A 21,564-nucleotide genomic window follows, 5' to 3' on the forward strand; every position below is an offset into this window, starting at 1 on the left:
CTGTACAACAACCTGGCTGTTTGAGAGATTTTGATCAGGAGCCCTGGCCCAAAACGTTTCCACAGTTATTTCCCCATGCGATCTGCTGCAGCTCATGCCTGCGCCATGTATGCCTGCAGCCAGAGGCACGTCTGTGGGTGGGAGAGAGGAGCTGGGATTCCCTTTTCTCTGGTTTGTGCCCATTCTTGGCAGTATTTTCATTCTCCGTGATACCAAGCTCTGAGAGAGATGTGCCATTTAAGGATGAGGAAGCCACGGCCCCCTGGGAACAGGAATGCTGGGGGAGAAAGGGCTCCTGTGCCCTGTGTCCCCATGCACCCGTCCTGCTGCTTCTGCGCCGGTGCCTTGCCCCCAAAGCAGACTCTAATGCTGCCAGGTAGGAGCCAGGCAGGAGGACAGGAGACAAAGTGCTCGGTGCTGAGGGCTGAGGCCTCCCGAGGAAAGGCAGAGCAGCAGAGGAACTACCTCACCAGAAACGGTCTGCTCCTGGGGAGTAAATCACAGGTCGTGTGTCAGACCGCAAGTGAGCAAGCACCTGTCTGCTACCTGCTTTTCTTTTGTTTATCCTTCCTGCAGCTTTCTTTAGGATGGAAGAACCAGTGATAAGTGAATGGTGCATGTAACATGTTTATTGAAGCTGTTATTCTCTGACCTGAAATCTCTCTTGTAAATACCAATAATGGTTGCTTTTTGCTGGTTTTGCCTTCAAAATCAATGTCCTTGCAGGTGAACAGCAAACCTGATTGTATTTCTTGGTTTACCAGAGAGAAAAATCAACCTGGTCAATGATAATATACACTGCTCACACTGCATTTTAATCTTTTCATACTTAGAAGTTCAAGAGCCTGTAGGGTTCATTGGTTTAAGTTTTCATCATGTCTTTGAAACCAATGGAGTTTCACAAATGTAGATTATCTAAAGATCTTTGTATTTTTACTAATGAGTCATCAATTTGCATAGAATAAAGTAAAATTACAGTTAAACCATGAAAGTGAGCGTTTGGGTAACACTGGGGCTCCTCAGACCCAGGCTGTCTTCCCCTTCCTGGCCCGGGAAGGGCAGGGCAGGGGCTGTGGGCACAGCGGTGTTTGGTCCCGCTCTCGCCGGGAGGGGAAGCGGGAGCCTCCCGGGCCTCCGCAGGGACCCCAGCGAGGGCAGGGGCACCTCCTTTTTGTGTCATTCTCGAGCTTGTGCCCTTTCCAGTTCAGGAGGGACCTGCAGGGCATCTCTGCTGCTGGGGCAGCTGCCAGCAGAGCCTGAGCTTTGATGTATCCAGGACCAAACCCAGCTGTAGCATCACTGAAGGGCACTGCCACTTCTTGACCAGCACTTACACCCCAGCTAGTTTCTAAATGCATGTGGAAAGGCTACGACAACCACCGCCTCAGCAGGCTTCTTCCCACTCCGTATGGGCAAATCTGCAATGAACACATCCCTTTTTTACCGTGAGAAAGGGGAAGTGTACTCCTTTCTTGCAGGTCTTGCTCTGAGAAACCGTCCCTGCCTCCCCCACAGGTTTTTGTGCTGGGAAGCGCAGTGTGCAGAACAGTTTTCCATTTTCTGCAAGTCTCGTTGCTATTAGTTCATTTGTGCAGACAGACCATTACCAAGGCTGATCAAATTTCTATTCTCTGGATCTCTTAATCCTTGGATGTTATTCTTGGCTACATTCAAGTTTTGTCATTACGTCCCTTTTCATCCTTAAAGATTTAATTGCAAGAGTCCTCAGCTAATTTCTGTGTAGTTCTTTTTGAAGCAGGCTTATTACTTTAAGTACTGGCAAGGGAGCTGATTTTTCTCTGGGAAAAATCTCATCAAGGCTTCAGCATTCCAGTCTGGAAGATGTTTGCGATCTTGGCCCCTTCGCCCACACTGCGCCAATGGGAGCCTGTAGGATCTGAAAGTCAGTTCTGTCCCCTTTGTTTTGTCACCTCAAACTTACCATGGGACATGTAGACATGAGCCACAGCTGAGCTCGCAGAGCAGAAAGTCTTCTGGCGTTAATTTCTGAGCGGGATGGATGCCAGGTACAGGCAGTAACTTTGGCTAGTGAAGCCTTAGCAAACTTGGCTGAGGGTGGGCAAGTGCAGCCTCTGGCAGGCGTTCTGCTTGCTGCACTTGGGTTGCTTTTATGGAATAACAGGGAACACCTTGCTGATAATGTTTCAGATCTTCTTTAAAGGTTTTATCAACCTGCTCAGAGCAAACATTGCAATACAAGCCTTTCTTTCTTGAAATAAGCTAACCAATTTTAAATTTTATTTTTAGTAGAGAAAAATCAGATTTAGGTAGATGCTTGGCATGAAATGTGTCAACTCATACAATTAAACCTTGGTAACATTTTAAACAAAATTTAAAAGCTTAAACACTGAAAGTATGAGGACACGTGGTGCTACAAATTGACCTCAGACAGAATTCCCACCAAGCGAATTGTGCTTAGCAACCATTACAGAACCACAGCCTGACAGGACAATCAGTGTTGGCAGGGCCCTCTGGAGATCACCCGTCCAACCCCCTGCCAAAGCAGGGTCACCTACAGCAGTTGCACAGGATGGCATCCAGGCGGGTTTGAATCTCCCCAGAGAAGGAGACCCCACAGCCTCTCTGGGCAGCCTGTGCCAGGGCTCGGCCACCCTCACGGTACAGAAGTCCTTCCTCACGTTCAGGTGGAACTGCCTGAGCTTCAGTTTGTGCCCGGTGCCCCTTAACCTGTCGCTGGGCCCCACTGAAAAGGGTCTGGCCCCATCCCCTTGACACCCGCCCTTAAGGTATTTATAAACATCGATGAGATCCCCTCTCAGCCTTCTATTCTCCAGGCTGAACAGACCCAGTTCCTCAGCCCTTCCTCACCAGGGAGATGCTCCAGTCCCCTCATCATCTTCATTGCCCTCCGCTGGGCTCTCTCCAGTAGTTCCTTGTCTGTCTTGAACTGGGGAGCCCAGAACTGGACACAGTCCCAGCTGGACACAGGTCCCCAGCTCTGCAGGGGAGATGGCAGGATGGTTTGCTCCTCGGTGTGATGCTCCTGAGGGGTTCTCTGAGAAAATACCAGCACATGGTAGCGAAACAGTTGATCTTCTGCTACTTGGATTCACAGGGACACCTGGGGAGTGTGTGCACAGGGTATCTGACCACTCTGCACTGTTACCATGCGCTGTCTCCCAGCAAATAGCTGCTGGGGTTGCGCTGCTTCTAGCATGCCTCTAATAACATTTTTGCCTTTCGGTTTACTTGTATCAGTTCCTTAGTTTTGTTTTCTGTAAGCAAACAAACAAATAATCTTGTAGCCCTTGTCTGTCAAAAATAATCCTTCTGAATGAAATGATCCTCACAAATCCCTGTCTCGTTCAAATTATTGTTTGTCTGACATTCAAATGTAAGCAGTTAAAAGCTTGTATTATGGTGCTTCTCATTTCCTCAGGTTGTGAAATGACCTGGCTCCACCTACAGCATGTATCAGTGTAACATATCATTTAAGAAAATAACTGTAATATGCACAAATGCTTCGTTCATCGCAGTAGGCAGAATTCAGTGCCGGTGGTTCTAGACTGCCCCATTTTTTTAACTATAAAGAAAGAGGGTTTTTTAAGACCTCCATTGTAGATGACTGATGAATTGCATCTTCTTACACAAAGAAGCAAGAATCTTGAATGTGAAGAACATCTACTCCTGCTTATAGGTTTTTCAGGCAGTATCTGTAAATTTTTTTTTCCTATTTCTTTGTCCAGCCAAACACATTTCTTCTTATAGAATCTTCAAGGCTACAAAGTCAAGCATCAGACTGAGAAACAACAGAATTAAAACTGTTTGCACTACCTTGGTTTGGTCAACTAATATCAGGAATTTTATTTTTTTCCCCCACTTTTTTCTCTAAGTCTCACCTTCCCCACTCTTACTCTGGCCCAGCGTAGATTTGTCGAGATTGCTTGTTCTACTTGATTTCCCTGGCTCTCAGCAGCTTTGCCTGGTTACTCCCAAACCCCAGCCACTTCTCCCGGATACTCTCAGCCCTCTCCTAGCTTCGTATCCCATTTATATATCCCCTGAGGCAGCTGCCTCCCTCTGCTCTTTTCTCCCTAATAAATGCAGGTTTTTGCTCCTAGAATTCAAACCAGGCTGCTATTATTATTATCATCATCATCATTATTACATTTTTATTTTACTATTATTATTATATTGTTATTTTACTATTATTATTTATTGTTATTTTATTATTACAGCTGCCCTGAACAGTTAAGCCTCTTTACTCGTGCTTGGACAGGGAATAGTGCTGCTCTGTTGTGGTTTTGACTATGAGTCGTGATGAATAAACCAATGCATTGAAGGTCATCGTCCAAAAAGATTATTATCCACATTAATAAGGTTAGTATTAACAAAGTTGGAAATATTTTCCAAAATTTGAGATTTTTTGTGTATTTTTGTAGTATAACTTAAACAGATCTTTAAAACAAGGATTTACTTCAAACTAGAAATGTAGTGACGGTTAACGATGAATCCCAGTAACTTTTTGAACTGAGAAATACATGTAATCTGTTCAGGAAATAGTTTTATCTAAGCAAGTCAAAGTTTTCCAGGGAAACAATTTTTCATCAGATTTTACATTCTTCTTTACATTTACATGTTGTTGTAAAATTCCCGATCTGTTCTGCTGTTCGCTCCAAAACAACAAAACCATGTTGTCCTCGTCCTTGGGTCAGAAGTCGGCCCAAGTCTTGTCTGAGATCTTTGTGGAAAGACAGACCCTTTATCCGACTGACTTTCGTACCTCCTCTGTCACTACGGTGTTTAGGATCATCCAGTTCTCTGAATATTATCTTGATCCTTCTCTTTGCTGATGGTGTTGCCACATTTTACGTTACCATGAGTGTGTATCTTTTATGTGAGCTTGCTAGCTGGTCCTCTAGGTGTTTCATTTGTGATTTCATTCCCATTAATTTGTTTCATAGACAATTTTAAAATAAACTTTGATATTGAGTCAGCTTTGTCTAGAGAAGCAGAGGCAACTGTTTCTTTGCGTGTGTTGCTGTTTATCGTTTAAATAGGAATGAACTGAGTTTTCACAGCTATAGTCTATAGCCAGAGATTGAAAAATTGCATGGGATCATTATCAAGGAGCTTGTGCAGCAGCATGGGGATTCTCATACCATAGTGCTTTGACAAAGGAATGCTGTTGTAAGAGAAGATCCTTCAGAAAGTATACAAAGTGTGAAAGAAACACTGGGGAATCATCGATGTTTTGGGAATAGAGCAGACAGTACCTACATTGCACTGCTCCAGAGCTAAACAAAGCCTCCAGGACGCAGCGTTTTGCCCAGAATTTCTTGCTGTCCTCAGGTTTCTATTAAATTAAATCTGTTCATGCTATTGATGGACACTGAGTTAAATACTGATCAGAGGAAGAACTGACAGCAACCTGAAAGCCCTCCTACTGACTTGTTCAGCACAGAGTGATCAGCTGCATAATATTAATGGACTGTCTGTCTGCAGCAACCGCTCTAAAAAATGAATCCAATGAAGTAAGGACAAACTGTGATGCCGTCAGTCAAGTTCACCTCTGTGTAGACAATTCACAGATCACAGGGATTTAATTTGATATGATGAATAGGTTAATTATTTATTTACATAGAACTCTGATAGAGTTTTCTGAACCATGGGATGGATGCAGCATAAAAATGGCATTAACAGATAAAATTATCATCTTTCTCCCAACCTTTATATGTCTTTCTCTCAGAATGCAAATTCTTTGGAGTGAATTTGTGTCTTCTCTTAAGCTTCCTATGCCTGACAGTTATACTAAGCTAGAATATGGTTTTTGCAAGGATACGAGTTTTCAATAACTCTTATATTCTTTCCTTAATAGTATTGATCATAAAGGACCTTGGAGTTTCGTTGATAATATGAGGTTCTAAATTTGGCACAGTCTCTACAGACTTTAAGAATGCTTACCCATTCCAGAATGCTGCTCTTTATTCATGAGCAAACTCTCTGTTGGAGAATTTTGAAATAAAAATCAACAAATGCATGTAGCTTTTAACACTGTACTTAATATTATGTGTTTTGTTGACACATGTGAAGTTATCACTATAAAGTGTGTATGCTGTATAGTTTATGAATGTGTTGGGATTAATGGGTAGGCATAGAGCACAAACCATATTAATATATGAATTCTGTGAAGTTGGGTCCACTTTCGCCCAGTTCTCCACTGTTCAGTAGAATGAATTTGCTTGTCTCAGTTTTCTTTGCTTAGCTTTGACTCAAAACCTCTTAAAGTGAATAAAACTCCGACATTGTTACCAGGCTTAGATAAACCTATATAAATCTTAATTGCTGTTTTGGTGATACACTGCACACTCCTTTATAGAAAGCTTCTGTTGCCTTTGGGTAATCTCTGCTTGCTTCTGTAGCTTCTTGCTTTTCTTTTTACTTTTATTATTTGCATTATGAATATCTGAAAAGTGTTTATAGGAAACCAAACATTGTTTTTCTTAAGACTTTTTTTTTAAAGAACTTAAAAGTATTCTACCTGCACTGAAGACAGTTTTCCCAGCTGTTGCTGTCTCCAAGCTGTGACGGTGCCAGGAGGCAGTGCTCGGATGTCCCTCCCGAACATCTGCATCCTCTGCACTGTGTGCATTCCTGTGGAAATGAAGTGACAGAAAACGTTTATAGTTTGTGACTTAAATGTTTTGCTCTATACGGGTGTAATAGAAGATATTATTACACCTGACTGTGTCTAGCTCTTACTTCGTCCAGGGAAGAGCCACTTTAGCTGGCTGACCTGTGCTTCATGCTTTCTAGAGATGTGCCTCACCGTACGTTTGGTGGGTATTGCATCGCCTACCCACCTCCGGCACTCTGACAGTGGTTATGTGATTTCCCTCCTTCCAGGCAAGTAAGAAAATGTAGTGGGACAGAGGCAAGGACAAGAAGCCCCGAGCGAGCGCTGGGACAAGGGCCTCCGGGCGGGACTTCCCTCCCTGCCACGCGGCCTCACCATGTCCAAGAAGGGCACCAGCAGCCGAGCTAGGGGGGAGAAGCCGGACACCTTGGCCGCCTTGCAGGCTGCCAATGAAGAGCTCAGGGCCAAGCTCACCGACATCCAGATAGAGCTCCAGCAAGAAAAGAGTAAGGTGTGCATCTTTTCCTTTCCTTCCCCCATTAATTACAATAAAGATAGCCTCTTGTTTCTGACTCCTAACCCCTCTTTGCCCCCCTCGTAGCTGACTTGTACATGACTTTGACTTGACAGTAAATCAAAGTGCATGCACCTGGAGCCAGCCTTCTGTGGGAAACGAGAGGCAACCCCTTTATTGCAGAATTTTAAATTGCTCTCCTTGTCTTTATAACATGCGTATGGTACAACTGAACTCTGAAAGCGAGGGTGCTTTGGTGGAACGGCTCTCGCTTGGGAAGCTGAGCAGTGAGGATGGCCAGTCCCTGGGCAGGCAGGACTCAGCCGCAGGCAGCATGCTTGCTCCCACCATCCAGGAAGAAATGAAGTTGAAAAATCGCATAGCTGAATGCCAGCAAAAGATGTGGAAAAACAAACATCTGCTCAAAACAGATGGTATAATTAGAGTGGTGGGTTGAAAGGTGTCCATGTCCTTTGTTTCTCTCACTACAACTTTTTCTAGTAAATATTAACCTATTTATGAGGATGGCTACATTGGGGGTTTTGAATGCAATTTTGTGTTACTCAGAAATTCTCTTTGCTGATTCTTCTCTTTCACATTTACACTAATTTTGCTTGGATTTTATGCCCAAAATCATTCAAACTGTCTGCTTACAATTTCCAGATGTACAGTAATAGGTCTCAGCTCTTCCTTCTGCTCTGATTGCCAAAGTTTAAGGAGCCACAGTTTCACCTTGAGCCTTTGAGAGAGCATGCAGCTTGAGCCTCAGCTTTAAGAGCTTTCAGCCATAGCCTTCAGACCACTTCTCAGTGAGGGCATGAAAAATTTATTTTCTTTTCCCTAATCCCCCAAATTAGTTTCTACCATAAAGTTGGGTGGTTTTTTGGTTCCAGAATGTTAATAGAGACATGCATTACCCTGCAGGGTCAGAATGATATTCTGCATTTTTCCATTAATTTGCATCATTATTAGGCATTGTAGATTATGAATCCAATTTTCAAGGAAGCTTCTAAGGGGGCTGTGTGTGTGTATATATATATAAATAGAAGATCTATTAATCCTTTTGTTGTGAAGCAGCATTTTCAGTTTTAAGACTGAGGACCCTGTTTTCTTTCTCCATGTCCTCCCCAGCCACTTCTCATCATGGCTTCTTTTGAGTTTATGATATGGTTTTAAATTGAAATGTCATTTGACCATTCTGTGGTCAGATACAGTTGGTTATTGGTACTGAATAATTAATTGCTTGAAAAGCATCTGATAAAATGCAATTGTTTGGGGCTTCACCGTAGCTTGCACAGAGTTTTTTATGTCTTGCATATGCATATGTGCCCAGTGCAGTCTGGATCTGTGTGCCTGAGCGTGCCAAAATAATGGCTTAGCATCTGATTTCTCACATATTCTTTTGAGGCTGTGGTGTGAGAGCTTCTGCAGATATTCAGCTCACAAGAAAGTAAGGACTCAGACTTGCTCCACAAGATACTGCCTAATTCCTAAATGTGTGTTATCCTAAACGTTAGTCTGTTTCTAGCACCTCTTACATACACATGAGCCTAGTTTCTGAGCATATACTTCCTGTAGTGTTTGGATACGGATGGTTAGTTCACCTGGGTTTTGTGCTTCTTGCATAAATTTATGATACTTATTTATATTGTGTTATCTTATGTTTTTTAGGGCACTGAATTGGGCAAATTAAAGACTACGTAAGATTGCAAGGGATTATTATTTAATTATAAAGGTAGAATATGATGCTAAAATCAGCATTGGTGCCTAGGCTTCCACCCTCAATATCAATAATATGCAAAATGATAATGATACATTTTTGTTTCTCTTTTTCTAAATATGCGGATATTCCTGCTTATGCTGTTTTCCAGTGAAAGAAAAGTCTTCTCTACAAATTTGTCAGGGTTCTTTTTCTTCTTTTCATGAATTACTGTTTCCTTAGAGGAATTCTCAGAGTCCCCCTAATGTCGCAGTTTTTTCTTTACACCCGCATGGTTTGGTTCCGCAGTGCTCTCATTTGTGAGGGAGGCTTAGGCATATTCTTAGCAAGGAAACCTTATTGTGTCAACTGAGGAAGAAAAATGCATCTTTACTGAACAGAATTGACCAGAACATGTTTCCCAATAAACACTTCAGTAATTAAATACAATGTAGTGGATATCCACTTGTTAATTTTAGCATTTAAATATGGGCACAGGCTGTTCTGATAAACTTGTAGGGCAGAAAAGAGAGAGCAAACAGACGTGCACTCCCTGCCTCTGAATAAGCCTGCCCGAAGGAGAGGGTCAGCTATGCAAACACTGCAAATGCTACAACAAATACATGCTGGGAATATCTTCTGGTGCAAAACCTGCCACTACACAGCAACTGTTTCAATAAAAAGCTGAGGTGGGTCGTATTTTCCCCTAAGACACACAATTCTCATTTGTAGCCCAGAAAATGACTGATGACCACCTGCCGACTCTGCCAGCTCTTCTCGTGTGTATGCACACACGTCACCCCCAAGCAGGGCTGCACAGTCACTAGTGCAACGGACAGAATTACAGACAGTAAGCTTTCATTAGTGCCTAATTAAGAGTGGTGGTTCGTAGCCACAGCCACCCTGAGGACAGGTTGTATTGTCAGGGTTTTAGTCATTGCCACTCTTGATTTGGATTGATGTGGAGGTGCAGTGGCTGTATCAATGCTGAGGTGAACACTCGCTAATGCTTCTGGAGAGGGGACAGGTCTGTCAGGGCTGAGGCAGAGTTGTCCCCGCAGTATTTGTGGCAGATTTAAAATCACTTTTACAGGCCCAAGTCCCCCTGACTGCATTGCTGATTGCGTTACTAAAGATCCCCACAGGTATCTGCCAAACCTGTCCAACGACAGCTGTGGCAGTGCATTGAAAGTATTTGCCATAAATTGTAAAAAAACTTTTCCCTGTGAAAACGTTTTACAGGAGTTTGTAATGTGTATTTTCTTCACACAAAACACACCATGAAAGGAAATTGCTCTTTTGTAAGTCTACAGCATGAAGGCTGTGCAGCAGATCTCAGTGACCCTAGTTTTACCTGGAACCTCCTTAAAAAAGGGATGTTTAGTATGTAATAAAGTATTAGATCATAAAGAATGAACAAAATGCCAATCCTGTAGGTCTGCGTGTGGTAATGCTGACTCACCAAGTTGGGCTTTCACTCTAAGGCACAGACATACAACATTAAGGTCTAATATTGAAAAGTGATCTGTACCATTTTAAAATAATATTGTGATTTGTATTAATCATTTTGTTGATTGAAACTACTGTGCTTTTTTTACTTTCCTTGTAGGTCAGCAAGTTGGAAAGAGAGAAAAATCAGGAAGTTAAACAGATCAAAGAGCACGAACAGCATAAAAGTACAGTGGTGGTAACGGAGCTCAAAGTCAAACTTCATGAAGAGAAAATGAAGGAGCTCCAAGCTGTTCGAGAAGCACTTTTGAGACAGCATGAAGCTGAACTACTTAGAGTAATAAAAATTAAAGATAATGAAATCCAGAGACTACAGACCCTTCTCAATGCTGTGCGCGATGGGGCTCCTGACAAGGTGAAAACGGTGCTGCTCACAGAGGCGAAGGAGGAGGCCAAGAAGGGGTTTGAAGTTGAGAAAATAAAAATGCAGCAAGAAATTTCAGAGCTGAAAGGGGCTAAGAAACAAGTGGAAGAGGCTTTAACAATGGTCATCCAAGCTGACAAAATTAAAGCAGCGGAGATAAGGAGTGTGTATCACCTGCATCAAGAGGAAATCAGCAGAATTAAGAGGGAGTGTGAGAGAGAAATTCGTAGACTGGTATGTGTTGCTATCTGCATCTATGCTTTTCCTAACACTTAAGTTATTGATAGTAAGTAAATGAAAGTTCAGTGCTGGACTCAGATGAATGGATAAGGACGGGCATTCAAACTTCTGGAGCTTGCTTCAAATCTGTTTTACATTTACTAGTAGAGATGTCAAAATGTTTTTTAAAAACTGTTAGAATGTTTTGTAAGGAACTTTTTTATCTGTGTCAGTGCCTATTAATATTGTTCACATTTCAAATAACAGGAAGAGGCCTTGGGTTGCTAACTGGTTAGGGGAATGCTACAAGGCAGTTATGTTTCTTGGCCCATGCCTCTATTTCCCTGCCATTTGTTCCTTACAGATCCACCTTGGTCCCCCCCTTTCCCTGCCTTTGCTAGTTCCCGTAAGCATCTCATAATGAGCTTTACACAATCCCAAAATGCTCTTTCTTCTGCCTCCCATAGTGAGTCCTACACCCTGTAGGCAATGACCCCCTTCACTCTGCAAGGTGTTCCAGAAGGGGTTCCTCTCCGTGAGCCACCTTGGTGGCTTTCCCCCAGGACAGGCGCTGGTGCTCCTCCTTCGGTGGCCCCGCGAGCAGGGACTCAGCAGGCTCCCGTTACCAGTTACAGGCCTCCGTCAGTTACTGGGGGTCCTCACCCGTCATTGCTCATCTGATCCTCACTGGGTCTTTGCGTGTGCTGGTCAGCCTTCAATCACCGAATCGAACCATTTGAGTCTCAGGTGCTACAGTTTGAGTCTCAAAGGCAATAGCTACATGCTTATGGCTTCGGAGTATTCCTCCAGTGTGTCTGGAAACTTGTCGAAGGGGTTAAAATGGATTGTGTTGCTTGGAAAAGAGGAAAACTCCCTGCGGGAGGGAGCTCTCTCCAAGAGGGAAGTCTTTGCATGAAAGCCCGGCAAGCCACCAACACTTTCTGGGCTTTGGGATGATTTTTTCTCCGCTGCCATCGCAGACACTTGCCTTACGTTTCACACAGTCTCCTGAGGGCATGGCTGATTTGCAGGACTGTATCCCTTAACTGTTGCTGGCTTTCCCAAGGATATGGGAACAAACATAACACCCGTATTCCCATGATGCATGTTTTGGGTCTTGTCTCAGTATTTATTTGAAGTCACCATCTTTTTGTGTTTGCCATGCTTTTTTATAGCATTCAGTGTCTCAGTATAAACTCATCCATGCCTCTTTTAAGTCATCCCTTGACTATTATCCAGATCCTAAAAAAAAATTTTAAAATGTACAATCAGCTTGCAGACTGGTTCGAAGTCAAAGCATGGCAGTGCAGCCGTGCTCCAGCGAACGCCCTGCAGAACCTACCTGCCACAGGGTGGGTACAGCATCGTTTGTGTCCTAACGGACCCAAGTGACTGACAGCGGCGGACACCATGCGCTGCTCCTTTACTCAGTGGAGTCTTATGTACCCTTTATTTAGCCATCCGTTCTCTCAGACTTTAGGTTGTTAAGTTTTTTTCCCCTCATAGACTATTTCAGTTTTATGAAGAGGATATTAAAATAATTTATAACCAACTGATCTATTGATACTGTTCAAATATCCTGCAGTGTAAGTACTTTCTTCTCTAAATATACATTACTAGATGCATTGATTTAATACATCAGAATGAAAGGATGGCTAATGTACATCCTAAATAAACTTGCTGCATTACATGAAAAGTCCACGCTAATGGCCTCTAATGTAGAAGCTATAAAATAAATATGTTCTTGGTTATAAGGAATAGAGTGGTTTGATGTTATGTTTTCTAAATTGCCTTTGAAAATGAAACATTTTTTTAATTCCTGCTTGAAAGAATCAGGTTATCTAACTGTATTAATTAAATTACATGATGCCATCATCGTTACCGAGTCCTGAGTGCTTCCTGAATGACTTTAAGTACTCTCAGCTCCATTGACTCAACCGTAATTGATTTCAATGGGAGCTGTTGGCTCCTGGCACCTTGCAGGGGAGAGCCCTGATGTTTCGGAGGGAAAGGCTCATGCCACATCGTATGATAAAAGCTGTCCCCACTGTGAAAATGAGGCAATTCTCAACAAATTAAACAAAACACAAAACACTGAAACCCAGTCCTTTTTTCCTTTTTCAAGATAGGGGCCATCAGTGAAGTACAGTCACTGAGCCTCACTGGCGTTGCAGTGAGATGGAGAGAAGCGCAGAATAGGCCGATGTGAGCAGGTCCGTCCATCCAGCATGGGATGGGATTGCACCTTCGTGTAATGGATGTGGTAGACATCCAGGCCTGAATTGTTAATGGCTTCACAACAGGATTTTAAAAGCTCTGTGGTTCATGTACGATGCATTATTTAGTCATTTTAATCAAGGGAGGAAGTAACCTTCGAGCAAATTGTAATTTCACACCTAGAAAGACACTGCTTTTTTTGTTTAGTCAGAATAGAGAAAGACAAGTTGTAGTCATTCATGTTTAGCTTTGCAATGATGTGAAGCCCTTTAATATAAAGTAAGTTTTTGAAGTTATTTATCTCTGATAGGTACAGTTTTTAATTTCCAAGTCAAGTCTATCTATGCAGGCTTAGCTTATGGAAAATAGTTCCATATATAGTCAGACAAAGATTGTTTTAAACAAGTGAGTTAGTACTAATCCATTAATCTCCTTTCAAATTAAACTAGGGTTTTTCTTTATTGGACAGAAAGGAATACATTTGTTGATATCTCACTTTAGACTTTTAGAAAAATGTTAGGTGGCCTTTAGAGTAACAGATGTGGTAGGAAGATGCAGCATTATGCACAAAAGAACTGTACAGCCATCAAATTTACTTCAAGCAAATTGGAGTTTATTTGGTCTTCGGTAGCATCCTCTTTTGTCAGATTTTGCCAAGGGAGATGCAGGGTATATATGCTCAGGCTTTCAAAATAACCAGCTCTGATAGGAACCTTTCCATTTTGTTGACTTCCTACAACTCTGAATGAAGTTAAATTGTCACATCAAGCCAAGCCCAGTGCCAGTGAATGAACTTTGCCCTCACCAGGTTTCTAAGGGGAATCCCTGCATTTTTGCCCTCTTCTGGGAGAGATCTTGGCAAAGGCACAGCTGCACTGCAGGCTGTCAAACCAGCTGTGCCTGCCTGTGTGCTGTACTCATCTCCAGCAGCAAAACTAAATCCAAAATATGGTTGTGGTCAAAAGAAGACTTCCAAACGCAGCTACAAGCTGCCTCCTCCCCAGCTTGCCCTCTCGTGCCAGGACACGTTTTCAGCAGACCCTACGTACACAGCAGACAGGCTGTTAGAGTAGAGGGGTAATCTTTGCAGGTGGTCATTTTGGTAGTTTTGCACTACAGGCACCCAGAGGCTTGCAGGTTATAACAGCTAACAAGGTGTAATCTCTCTTTAGAAACAGTTCCCCCTTAGTATTTACCAAATAAAAATTCTAGCTATTTATTCTAGTTATTTTTCAGGTGCCAGGGTAACTATTATTTATTGATGCCGATGGCTTCGGACTAATTCCATACAGCACGGCTGAGCATCTTTCAGTCCTCTGAATGGCATAGGAAAGGAAATAACGTCTTTTGCAGACGTGTATGTTCAAATGATTCTGGCCATGTGTTTTCTGTTTGCACATATGGCTTGTGCTGTTTGTGTCTGTAAAGTCTGAGTGTGACGCTCTCCACAGAAGTACAACCAGCCCAGTTAAGCTCTCCCTGGCTCGGAAGCTTAAGAAATGTTAATGTAAAAGATGGAAGTCCCTTGCAGATGGTAACAAGTATGGCAACGACCTCCTTTCTAAAGAATTTCTAATTTTAGTACACTTATTTTAAATTTTAATTTGTGCATTTTAAAACAGCTTAAAATACTACCGAATGTATTTAATTACATTTGTATGGTCTCCCTCTAATAACAGTATGCCCTGTGCCTGGACGTCAAGGGAAAACAGCCCTTCAGTCAGGAGAATTCCCTGAGATTAACTGGCCTCGAATTTTGCTTAATGGGGACTAAAATTCAATGTGGTAAAGAGCATTTAAATTTTACTTAAATGTAGATTGGTCAGAAAGGAGAAGTGCTGAACAGCAGTGGCCATGGCAGCCTCCCTTCCTCCTGTCTTGTTTACAAGGGGTCTAAAGCAGAAATCAGAAAAACTGAAGGAATTTGATTTGTTAGAGACTGGAAAATGTTTATTTTCAATTTAAGGTAAACTTTGGTTGATGATGACTGCAAAAGGTTTAATAACCTGCTCTGATACCTCGTGTAACACCATTGTTCGTTGAGACCTTCATGGCTTCCTTATGGTAATGCTCCACCACAGACAAAGAGGAGATCAATCCTTTCCGTATCCCTCTGAACCTCTGTGTTTACAGGCACTTCCCTGAGGTTTCTCTGTTAGGCAGTGGTAAATTAGAGAAGATGTCTGATTTAAAGGATGGTGTCAGATGAAACATGTAGGAAGCTGACTTTTTAAATATTCATTTTATTGGTGATTGATTTAGTCTTTATCTTCGCCTTTTTATTCCCTCATGTGGTGAAAAATTCCCATATTTGGTATTATAAAGGTATCTCAGCAGTCATCCTGTACTGAAAGGTAGACAAATTATTCAAGTTGAATAATTCCTTCTTGCAAATGTGGATTTTTTCCATCATTTGTGGTTTGAACCTCCTTTGCAACAGTATTTATTCCAACTAAGCCTGGGCCACTGAAGGATTTTGTTGTACATTAAAAGCTATACAACATTACTCCTACATTTTGGAGGGTCAATAAACCTCCTGGTTCTGAGTCGTTCCTTTTGTGTCTTACAGTCCGGTTTTACAAAACGTTCTTCTCTATGGTCTTAAACAAGAAGTCTTCTCTCTTCTGTGCTGTAACCGCATTGTTGTTGTGCTACAGCACAGCTAACAGGGGTCTTGGGTTTGGGGCCCCTGTACCTCTGGAAGTGCTTTGAACCTGTTGGCACTGGAGGTGAGGTTTCTGCTTTCAGCAGCGGAGGTCTGAGACACCACACACTTCATTTTGTGGCATTTACCAGTGGCACTGAACAGTGACACTGCCCTGAGTGTGTCCTGAGCATGAGGGAAGTATAATGGGTGTTTGAAGGTAGAGCAAAAGAGGGGAATGCAAAATAGCACAAGTGTGGGAAAAATCTTTGAATCTTTCTTTATGCACAATTATTTCTCCTACCCATCAAAGTTTACTCTTCAAATATGGTATTACATTTAATTCTATTAGAATTTTTGTTACAAACTGTGCAAGTTATTCACTGAAACATCTACTCTGATTAGTAGTTTTTTCAGTATATCTTAATATAAATCCAGAAGTATCTAGCGATTTGATATGAGTAGCTTTACAGATAACACTGCCAATTCTGTGTACTGCAATTAACACCTCACGCTCCAAAAGGAATCAGTTTTCAGAAACAAAAGCCTTTAGTCACCTAGCAAAGGAACTTATTTGGTTATTTGTAGCCTGAGTGGGGCAGCAAATTAGGATTTCACCTGCACCACATAACCTTTCTGTGCTTAACAGCTTAACACGGCATCTCTCCCAACGTTGTTCCAAGGTTTCCAGTGGAATTGCGGTGATTTGCAGGATGGTAACAAGGGTCCCAACTGGGCCCGTCAGTGTCAGCTGTTTCAGCCGGTGAAGCTGCCGGCGAGGCAGCTGCAGCGCTCAGGTCTGAGACCCTGTTCCTGCGGACGTGCCGGGAGCCGGTGTGGTCCCGGGGGAGCCACGCTGTTGGTCCCAGGGGAGCCAAGCCGTCGGCCCTGTGCTGTGGGCTGCTCTGCTAGAGGAGCCGTTTGCCGTGTTGCCAGGTCCTGGATAGTGTGGGACTGTGTATAACAGTTGCTGTAGCATGTGAACTGTCCAGAAATGGGCATATATTGCATTTACTGGGTGTGTTATAGACACTTTCTGTTTGGTTAAGTATAACTGGGATTTAATCAGTCTGAAATAGAATCGTTCTTTGGCCAAAGTTGTAGCAGAATCCCATTGCAGAATGAAGTTTTTGGTAGTACATACCGCACGTGTCCTTGTTTAACTGAACACAGATGACATGTCATCTCCTCTCACGTCTGACGATTTGGCAAGGTTACTGGAGCAATGGTCAGGCACTTGCTGGCAGTGATGACCTTTTGATGAGGATTAATTCTGGAAGAAGATGTGAGAGGAGAAGTTTCCTGGGTGATCCTGGGAGGTACCTCTGCACGGCTGATGAACCGCAGCGACGGAGGTCCTGCAGGACAGGGCTGCTCGGGCGGTGCCCGACAGCTTCCAGGCGCAGGTGATGGCTGGCAGTGTGTAAGGGTTTCTTAATTGCTTCACAAGCAGCAATGGGATAGCCACAGGTTTTTTCTAATATCATCTAATGATGACACTTAAAAACCCATGCAACCTGCAAGATTCAGGAAATTCAGAGGCTGGAGAGTGTATTTTCACCTTAGAGCTGTGCGAAGCTGAGCACACAAGGCTAGCAAAGCCCCCTGCCGTGCTCCCCCCAGCACCATGCCCACCCCACCTCTCCGGCACTGGGCCACGGACACACAGAGTGAGCCAGTCCAGAGAGCTGCCTTGGCAGAAAATTAACCATGGAAGTGAAAAAGAACAGTTTTCCCATGGATCAATATGATGAGCCAGCTTGTCCTATGGTATGACCTAGCACTGGCGTAGGATTTGGGAGGGAGAGGCAGGGTGTGGGACCACCTCTTCTGGGAGGGTTTGCTCTTGTGTCATACCTTAACTGCAGTGAGAAATCCTCCTCTTGAGGAGCTGCCACTCATTGCAATGCCTCTAGCAGCAAAGTCAGCATGAAATGCTCTCAGCTTTCGTCTCCTCCCTCAAGGGTGAGGGAGAGGATGCCAAGAGGATCAGCAAAATGGGCTGGGGCGTTCCTGGGAGCCACAGCATGGATGTGGGAATGACACAGGGGGCTGCAAGGAGCATTTTGCTCTTCTAAAAATGCATCATGTACTTTGCAATTTGCAGCTTATTGTTGCAATATCTGTTGTAATGTCTGTTGTAGCAAGATGTAACAATAGCGTCAGAGGTGATTACACTCTGCTTTTTGTTTTTCATCTGTACTGAAATGGGGAGATTTTTCCTTGGTCAAAAAAAAAGAAATCTCAGCTTGCTCCTGTACTGTGTCGGCTGAGTTCCCACCATTTGCAGAGGTGGGAATCAATGCAGATTTGGTGCTGCAGCAGTGTCTGACAGCCTGACTTAAACGTGCAGTAGGAATATTAGCAGGGCTTAAACGCCTTGAGTTAGGTACGTTAACTAGTCAGCAGTATCGCTCTGCAGGTATGCTACCACCCCCCCCCAAGCTATCTGTGAAACATAAATTAGAGTAGTTGCTGATAGAAATGTGTGATATCAGAACGCTGACCTGAGTTGTTCTTGGAGAGTATCTGGCAAAAACTGCTTAACTTAATCTAGCTGGCTGCTGCCGCCGAGTGACGTGTATCACCAGGACAAAGAGACGATTGCATTTATTTCTGGAGAGGGAAGGTGAAGGCGAGCACCACTGCGCGCGGGGCAGCCGTCCCCTTCCGCCAGCCCGTGTACGTGAACCCCGTCTCTGGAGGGGATCACGCCGGAGGGTGACCTGATCCCCTTTCATCTGGGCCTTCTGGTGTCAGCCTGGGTGACGGGGGCCTGGCACTTCTGTCCCCTCTGCTCCCAAGGGCCGAGGCCCCGGGGCAGGACTCCTCGCCTGTCCTAATTGCTGGCTCTGACTCCGTGCCCGTGGGGAAACGTCATGTAACAGCTCCAGCTGGACAGGGGCTTCTCCTTTGCATTTAAAACCGCTGCCTACGGATGACTGGCTTTTATCCACCAGGCGCTGGTGGCTTCAAAGGCAGATTTCTGGGGCGTGCAGCCGCACTCCTGATGGCGTCTGTGAATTTGCAGAGCTGGAAAGGCCCCGGGAATGTCGCAAGGAGAAATTTCCCAACCGGGGAACCTACACATTGATTTTATGATCGTGATGGAGATAATACATTTAAAAAGAATCACATGGCTTAAAACCAGCTGCATGTCAGACCGTGTTAGGCATTGCATGGGGTAGCACAAGGAGGGAATAACAAATTTAACTTTGCATGGGATTATGTTTGCATAAGTGGCATCAGCTGTGCTGACGGGCTGGTTATTAATTAGCACTCCCACATAAATATTCATCCCAAGTGGAGGCAGCCTGCTAGAACCAAAGCAGGAATATCCACAGTGCCGTGCAGGGTATCCTCTCAGGTGGTTGGATGCTGCGCTCCGATGCGCTGACGCCCGTTCCCAAGCACTGCCGGTGTCTGTAGCCATCAGACACAGGGGTGGGAGGAGGAGTCCCACCAGTCCCACGCACGCCGGTCCCCTGCCCGTCGCAGAATGAGGCCGGGGTGTGCGACAGCCTGGTGGGGTGCCTGCCTGGGGACCAGCGCCTCTTCCAGTGAGTTGCAAGTTGCTTCTTGTCCTTACGTTTGCTTATTGTTACTAATGCTAGGAAGAAATGTGCTAAATAATGTTTTTCAGTTAAATGCTTCCTTCAATTTGTTCTGTTTCTGCAACGTTGCTATTTAATAATGGGCTGCAAACATCAAGCTTACGTGTATTTCATGAACGTGAATTTAATCATATGAAGGGAATGTGAACACTGATGTTTCCTTTGTTGTTTATGAAGATTATGTTTAGGGTTTTTTCTGGAAAGCTAGCCATTAGTGAAATACTGTGAAATCTTTTGTATTTTCTCCAGTTTCTTTGTTCTTCCTAATTTAAAGTGTTGCCTATGTTGTAACATGTCTTTGTTTTCATATAAATTGGGATCAATTACCCAATATTCTGTTTATTTTAAGCAAATAATCATTTGATGATGTGTTACCTTTTCATCAATGCATCCATTTAGATTTCTACCTGCTTAGGTATTTAGCAGAAGGACATCAGGGGGTGTTTCTTTGTTTCATTCAAAGTTAGTAGACCATTGCCTTAATGGAAATTGTTGAAAGCACCTTTAATAAAATGGCACCCAAAGTCCATTTGATTTGCTCCATTTTACTAAAAGAATCTAAATTTTGCTTAACCTTGATACACAATTTCCACGCAGGTATTTATGAGTTGTCCTGCGTTGTCCTTTGGCAAAGGCTGTCTCCTCCCCCAGGGACGATGTGGGATCTCTCTGGGTCCATAGCTCAGTTCTTCCTTCTCGCAGCTACCGCAGGGCAGGATGGCCCCGGGCAGTGCCTGGGCTCTCGCCTATGCCTGGAGCTGCGGAGCTTCCCCGGCACGTGAGGGCAATGGGCCATCCATGGGGTGACCATGCACCTTGCCTGGCCTGGGCCCAGACACAGCCTCCATGGTGTGCAACAGAGGGACATCACGCCCCAACCCACTGTGTCCTCTCCTGTGGAATTTATTTCCCAGCTGTAAGCTGTAATCAACGCCTCTGCCCAAACACACCTAATGGAAGTAATTTCCACCACACACCACTGCTGGGTGTGTGTAAACGGCCAGCACTTGCTTTTGCCCTGGGTGGGCCATTTTTGCAGTAATTGGAAACAAAGTACTTTGAGTGATCTGTTAATTCACAATGTAATTTTTTCCAGGTTTACAGATAAAGCTGTCAAAGATGAAAGTGTTAAATGCAGCTCTCACAAGGCAAAATGTTCTTATTTCAAGCAGGCCACATTTTGAAAACTGATCATTTAAATTAAATGTGTAAAGTCTCAAAAACTTTGGCCAAAAATGTTATGCATGTATGGTGTCTGAAACCAGATCAACAGACATTTTAGGAGATGTATCTGATTTCTTTGTCTCCATAGAGCACATTTGGCAGCCCTGTGGCGTGCAAGTGTAATTAATACTTTATATTCGTGTTTAATGTATATGTGTGCAGTCCAGCTGGGAAGAGCCCAAGATTCTGTTGCAGTGTTGTACATCATCACAGGCACAGAAGAAGATTTTGGGCTGTGCTCAGTAATTTTTCGTTCTTAGGCAGGACACAGGCCACCCACGTCCGAACTCTCTAAACCCTGGTGTAAGCCGCGGGACGTGCCCCCAGCCTGCAGTGCGAGCCGCCCGGCACGCCCCCGAGCGCGGCTCTCCCCGCCAGGGATCCTGGCTCAGCCCCGTAGAGCGGGAGGCTTTCGTTCCACGTAGCATTTGAGGAAAAAATTATCCAGAAAATATTCCTGGAGCACTTGCAAAATTCAATGTGCCCAGTCCAATGGCGACGAGCATGGCTCTCTGAACTGAGCAAGAACAGTGTAGGCAAATAGGAAAGGAGACAATTAGAGAGAGCTGGACATTTGTCATTTAAGCACTTAATGATTATGCATAATGTTTATTATAAGCAAAACCTTTTGTGGAAAGGGGATAATTAAACAAATTGCTCACATGGAAAACTTCTGGAAAAAGAATTTTAAAAATTCATATTCCTTCTATATTTTGAAAATTAAAAGGATATTCAGGTTTTAAAATTTTTCTTTTAAAACCACGAATTCAAATTTTCAAAAGGTGATGTCCAAGCAAAGCGCTGCAAAATCATTGAAATGTTTGAGTGAACTAATCCAAATTGTGATATTAACATTAGGCTTTAATTTTTTTTTTTCAATATATTCTGAAATGGTACTAAGACTATGGGTTATTTCCCAATCATTTTAATGAAAAAATTCC

The 21,564-nt window shown here is 43.5% G+C and overlaps 1 protein-coding gene across 1 annotated transcript in view; it reads left to right on the forward strand.

Moving 5' to 3' along the window:
• Positions 1 to 6,995: 6,995 nt before the first annotated feature.
• Positions 6,996 to 21,564, forward strand: part of JAKMIP3 (Janus kinase and microtubule interacting protein 3) — a gene marked incomplete at its 3' end in the record, with an annotated part of 28,764 nt that continues 14,195 nt past the window's right edge. The window contains exons 1-2 of the mRNA XM_009700834.1: positions 6,996 to 7,130; positions 10,442 to 10,939. Of these exons, the coding sequence (XP_009699136.1) occupies positions 6,996 to 7,130; positions 10,442 to 10,939 (633 nt within the window). The remainder of the gene's footprint in view (positions 7,131 to 10,441; positions 10,940 to 21,564) is intronic.

This window comes from Cariama cristata, unplaced genomic scaffold (assembly GCF_000690535.1).
Source record: "Cariama cristata isolate BGI_N322 unplaced genomic scaffold, ASM69053v1 scaffold17875, whole genome shotgun sequence".
NCBI classification, from domain to species: Eukaryota; Metazoa; Chordata; class Aves; order Cariamiformes; family Cariamidae; genus Cariama; species Cariama cristata.